Here is a 5071-nt window from a genome sequence, read left to right on the forward strand (position 1 = left end):
GTGTGTGTGTGTGTGTGTGTGTGTGTGTGTGTGTGTGTGCGTGTGTCAGTTGAGTGTGTGTCGCACGCGCGTATGAATTCGAGTTGTTTTTTTCTCCCTCCTTTACCTTCAGTGGCTTCAGACGGTGACTCAAGTGCAGGGTCAATAACCTTACGAGTACGAGACTGCGACATCGAACAGCGGTGCTGTCAACAATATATTTTTTAATGACACTATAATTCACTTCACACTATGTTGCTCAAAATAAACTACTTCCCACCAGTCGGTTTTCCGGTAAACCTGCTGTGCCATTTATGAGTGACTTTGTTATGAAAATATATGAAATGTTTACTTCCACACATCAAGATTTGTTCGCTGGTGTAAAGAAAACAAAACAAAACAGAGCACTTCGCGCATAAAACGTTTGCTCAAAAAAAGCAGATAGATAAGAGGTGGCCTGAACGTTTCGTTCAAATTCAATTGATAATCATCGTGCAAAAATAACTCTGACAAACCCAAAATTTGAATCATGTCCTTTTTAAAAACGGTAATTTACTTGGCCTCAGTAAAAAAGAAAATCCGCAATCAGAGATTTAAAAATAACCTAATTGATTTTCATAAGAAACATTGTTGAAATGTTCTTAGTTTTCTACAGTACATGTACGATTTAAAATGTGGTAATCAAATTGTGCAAGACTTCCACATAATTAACAGTTTTGTTTATAGAGGACATAAAGGTAAAAGAGATACATGTACAAATGTTCAATGTAAACAAGTAAAAGTATACAAACATACTTTTATTATTTTTCATGGTGTGAACAGCAGAAGAAGTCTTCTTTTTCCTCAACTTCAGACTTAAATTTGATTTGAAAATTAAAACATTAAATTTTAAAACTTTAAAGAAAGTGCAAACAAACAAACAACTTGACCTTTCTTGTGTGTAATTAAAGTAAACTACAGGAGACAGTTTTCCACTTTCAAGGACTGACATCGCATAAAAAGTTAACATAAACAGATGGAAATACATTAGCCCTGCTACTAAGCAATTTTTTTTCCCCAACTATTGTTCACAACAGAAAAAAATTGTTCCCTCCTGTAAGTGTTCCTCTAAAAAGATCTTAAAACAAAGAGACTTGTCTTAGTTATTTTATGAACGATCATTTATTATAATTTAATAAAACGTAAAGAATCTGTCCTGCATGTACTGCCAAGGGGCCATTTTTGTGACTAGGATGAGTCTTTAACTGTTTTTGTGTATATGAGTTTTAAAGTATACTTAATGCAGAAAGTCTAGAGAGAATATTATTTCTGTAATAGTTTTAGTAATGTTTTACGGCGCTAGCAACTGAAGGTCATATATATATATATGAGTGCCAAGGGGTGGATGTCAACAGCGAAGTCCAAATGGGGAACCAGGCTTACTCTGCTCACCTCTCTAGCCTCAACAGCACAAGGTCTGCTTCGACTATCAAGGCATCCCGGAAATAGCAGTTCACAAGAGTGACAAACATACAAAAGATAGAAGAAAAATGACGACAGTAAGGATGAGGAAAGAAAAAGCAGCTTTTCCCCCTATGCTGTTCCGGCACAGTAAGCATACACTGATAAATCACTTTATTTATTATTCTACTAAGCATAAAAACACATTAATTATTTCTAACAGACAGAGTAATGTATGAATTAAAGCAATATCCACCAAAACTACAATTTTTTGGTGACAACTTGTCAGATTTGGTAAGCAACTCTAACCATATACACCAATTCTAACAGAGCAAACAGACACTTTTAAGAATAATAAATTGAATCTAGAGCATGAGTACACCCGTAGCTCTCTGTGAATGCCTGGGGTCAAACCATTACCCAAGTCAGTAAGTCAAGTTTGACGTCAAAGCTGCTCTAGTGGCCATCTGAATAAAAGGTAATCATCGGTGCGAAAGGCCACTTCCCATTTCCTCCTTTTTGCATTTTAAAAAAATTGTTATAGTAATGGCACTGTGAAGATGGACACCTGTCTAAGACAGCCGCATTTTTGCTCGACAATGGACGGCTGTCTTAGATAATTTCAACTGTGTCCAGATGACCAATAAGCATTATTATCAGCACTAAAAGGCATGGGTCACAATTATTATTTTATTAGGGCTTTAAAGACTTTCAATGCTCCAAACAATACTTCAGGTTTTAAAAATCAGCAATTGGAAAAGTAAGGCAGTCAGACATTTTCCTGTTCTTGCTGCTACTTTTAGCAGAACACTGTCCTTTCCTCCAATCTTTTTTAACAATACATTTACACTGTACTCTACTTTCCGGTATTGTTCTTCCTCGAACATTCTTTTAACAGTTGTACCACCCATTAACAAAAATAAATTCCTTTTGAGCCTTGATCTTCAATTCTAGTAACCCAACAACAGACCAAAGTCTCAATTGTACACCTAAAAGTTGTTTTAGTGAGAAGATAGAGGTGTCACCACAAAGTGGAATCAGGTGCTCGTCAATTTTTGGGCATTATATGGTATCAACTTAAAGCTTGCTCATTTGTCTTGCTTTCGATTTTAAAAAAAGCACCCATCTATTTTTAATAGAAGATGTGATGTTTCGAATTGAAGGAGGTAGGGGTCACCTGGTTTAAAAGGTCAAATTGGCGAGAAAATGGCAATCAAAGTTTGGTTACTTCCAAAGCTTGAGAGCCCCACTTGGAAATTGAAAATTTACGTTTTTTGTGCCTTTGATTAACAGGGGGTTTTTTTTTCCTAAAATCATCACAGCATTGATTGTTTAAAAAATGTATTGAAAGTGAAAGGTGTTGATCAAAAAAAAAAAATTCATTTAAAATTGCCAAACGGGAAATTTAAACTACTCTCACTGTTTTCTTCTATCTCATCATTTTGACGAGCGCCTGATTTCACCATAATGTCACAGATATTCAATCAACACAGAGCTCTTGTCAATCTTTAAAAGAAAAAAATCTGTCATTAGTTTCGAGCCACCTCACATTCTCTTATTATTTTTGGTTCTAAAAATATTTGCATCAATAAAAGTACCATCAATGGTAAAGAGCTATAGATCTATATAAAGATATAAGAATGAAGCTGCACATTCTAACCATCCTTCAAATCCATTACTCCTGGAGCCTGGAATCACGATTTCTTTTTTTAATAGAAGGGCAATTAGGGTCCTAGACGACATCCACATCTCCATCCTGCTATACTTTAGCCTCTGTAGAATTGGATTTGTCTACTGTCGAGGCTACAACCCAGCGAGTCCAGATTCCTGATCAATTTAACGAGACCTTAGCTTAGCTTTCGAAAAGATAGACAGATGGCAATAACATCCAGTAGGTTTAGCTATGTTTCAGACAAAAAACGATTCAATCTTTATAATATAAAGTAAATATGCGGCCATATAATATAGCCAAGGCCTACTTAATTCAAAAAGCATTGAAACTGCCATACAAGTAAAAATCATGTGTAGACTCTACCTACTTCGAGTATAGATCTAGTATAGAATCTAGTTAGTAGAGATAGATAAGTCTTAACTTCAAGTTATAGAGGCTAACAGTTCAGTAGCCTCTATCTCTCTGAGTCTCTAAGTACAAAAACTGTACACCTCTATGGCCCTACCTTTGGTGGTGCGTAAAATTCCATTTGAAAACCACTCTGGTTTTTCAGTAGAACAAGCCTTGTCTTCTCCCATCTAGATTTTCCCTTTGCGTCTTCCCCGGTCAGAACATTAACAATTCCTTCTTTCTGAATGTCTTGCTGTGAGTTTGGTAATCGTTTGGAATCTCTCTTGTTTTTATGTTTTGCTCGAGGGTTTGGTGAAGATGGTTCCCCGCCCTCTTCTGTTCCTTGTTTGAATAGTTTTGATTTTTTAATGTTTTTGAAGGAAAAACGCCGGAATATACCCCGTGTTGGTTTACGGGACGGACTGACCCCTCGATCAGGGCTGCTGTCCCGCTCATAATCATCTGTGTGCGTATGCTGAATATGGTCACTTCCATTTTGAGGCATTTCAGGGACAATCCCTGTCCGAGGGGTTGCCTCCGCTGGACTAGCTCCGTGCGCTTCGGCCACAGAATTCACTTCCGTAATGTTGTTTGCATTATGGAGGGACGATCTACGCAGTTCGTAGTCGAAGTATCTCAGAAAGAATTCTGTAAATTTTTTCGCATAGTCATATGGATCTCGCGTCCTGCCGATCGCTGGGTTATTTCGATCAAATGCTAGGAAATTATGCACAAAGTTCTGCGCCGAATTGGACGCTTGTTTCTCACAGAAATCAACAGTCATGCTTTCGCCTTCTCCGTCACTCCCAACTCCGGCCATTGGAAAAACGGAATTCGAACATCAATACCCCACACATATCCAAAGAGTGTTGTTGTCATTCCCACACCTTGGGATGTTCATGATCGAATGGCCTATGCCCTGCAGAGAAACCCAAACACTGCGGTGTTTACAGAATCGAAGCGAACACTACCGTCCGCGCACACAACAATCACAATGTGTGACGTGCAGCATTTATAAGAGGTAAATTCCACGCATGCGCAGTCGTCGGGTCCCTAGTCATAAGTCCATTCATGACACAACAAGCCGCTCGGGCGGGTTTTCTTGCATAAACACATGAGAGGTCAACACTGAATCAACAACACGATTTTGTGTCTTGTTATCTTTTATCCATTCTAGACAATAATAAAAGGTTGAGCAGAAGAACGGGAATACGTGTTTGAAAAATCGTAACTGTTCAGAGAACATGCATTCCTCACCATCCCGGACTGAAAAAGCGCCGGGGCGGGGTGGAAGGGGGGGATTTGCAACTGACTATCTAGGTCAACTCGTGGGTCACCTTATTCAATGGTTTTTACTGTATAAACATGACTGAGGTACGTGAAGTGGATGAAAGCTGTCGGCAGGATTGTCGGTATGAACGGCAGCAAAGCTTCAGGCCAGGTTGTTTTCGTTTCTGAAGTTAAGTCATATCAGTTCATTTGCAAATAGTGTAGTATGACGTTTTCCCATGTTTTAGCTCACTGCAGCGTGACTGAATGTAACTGCTGTGAGGTGGGCGTCGCTCTGACTCTGAGAAAAAGAAAAACAAC

At 38.4% G+C, this 5071-nt stretch overlaps 1 protein-coding gene across 1 annotated transcript in view; it reads right to left on the reverse strand.

Annotated features, from left to right (window-relative positions):
- Positions 1 to 4506, reverse strand: part of LOC101864476 (SH2B adapter protein 2) — a gene marked incomplete in the record, with an annotated part of 52251 nt that extends 47745 nt beyond the window's left edge. The window contains 1 exon segment of the mRNA XM_013087054.2: positions 3597 to 4506. Coding sequence (XP_012942508.1) covers positions 3597 to 4301 — 705 coding nt within the window.
- Positions 4507 to 5071: the final 565 nt, after the last annotated feature.

This window comes from Aplysia californica, unplaced genomic scaffold (genome assembly GCF_000002075.1).
Source record: "Aplysia californica isolate F4 #8 unplaced genomic scaffold, AplCal3.0 scaffold00538, whole genome shotgun sequence".
NCBI lineage: Eukaryota > Metazoa > Mollusca > Gastropoda > Aplysiida > Aplysiidae > Aplysia > Aplysia californica.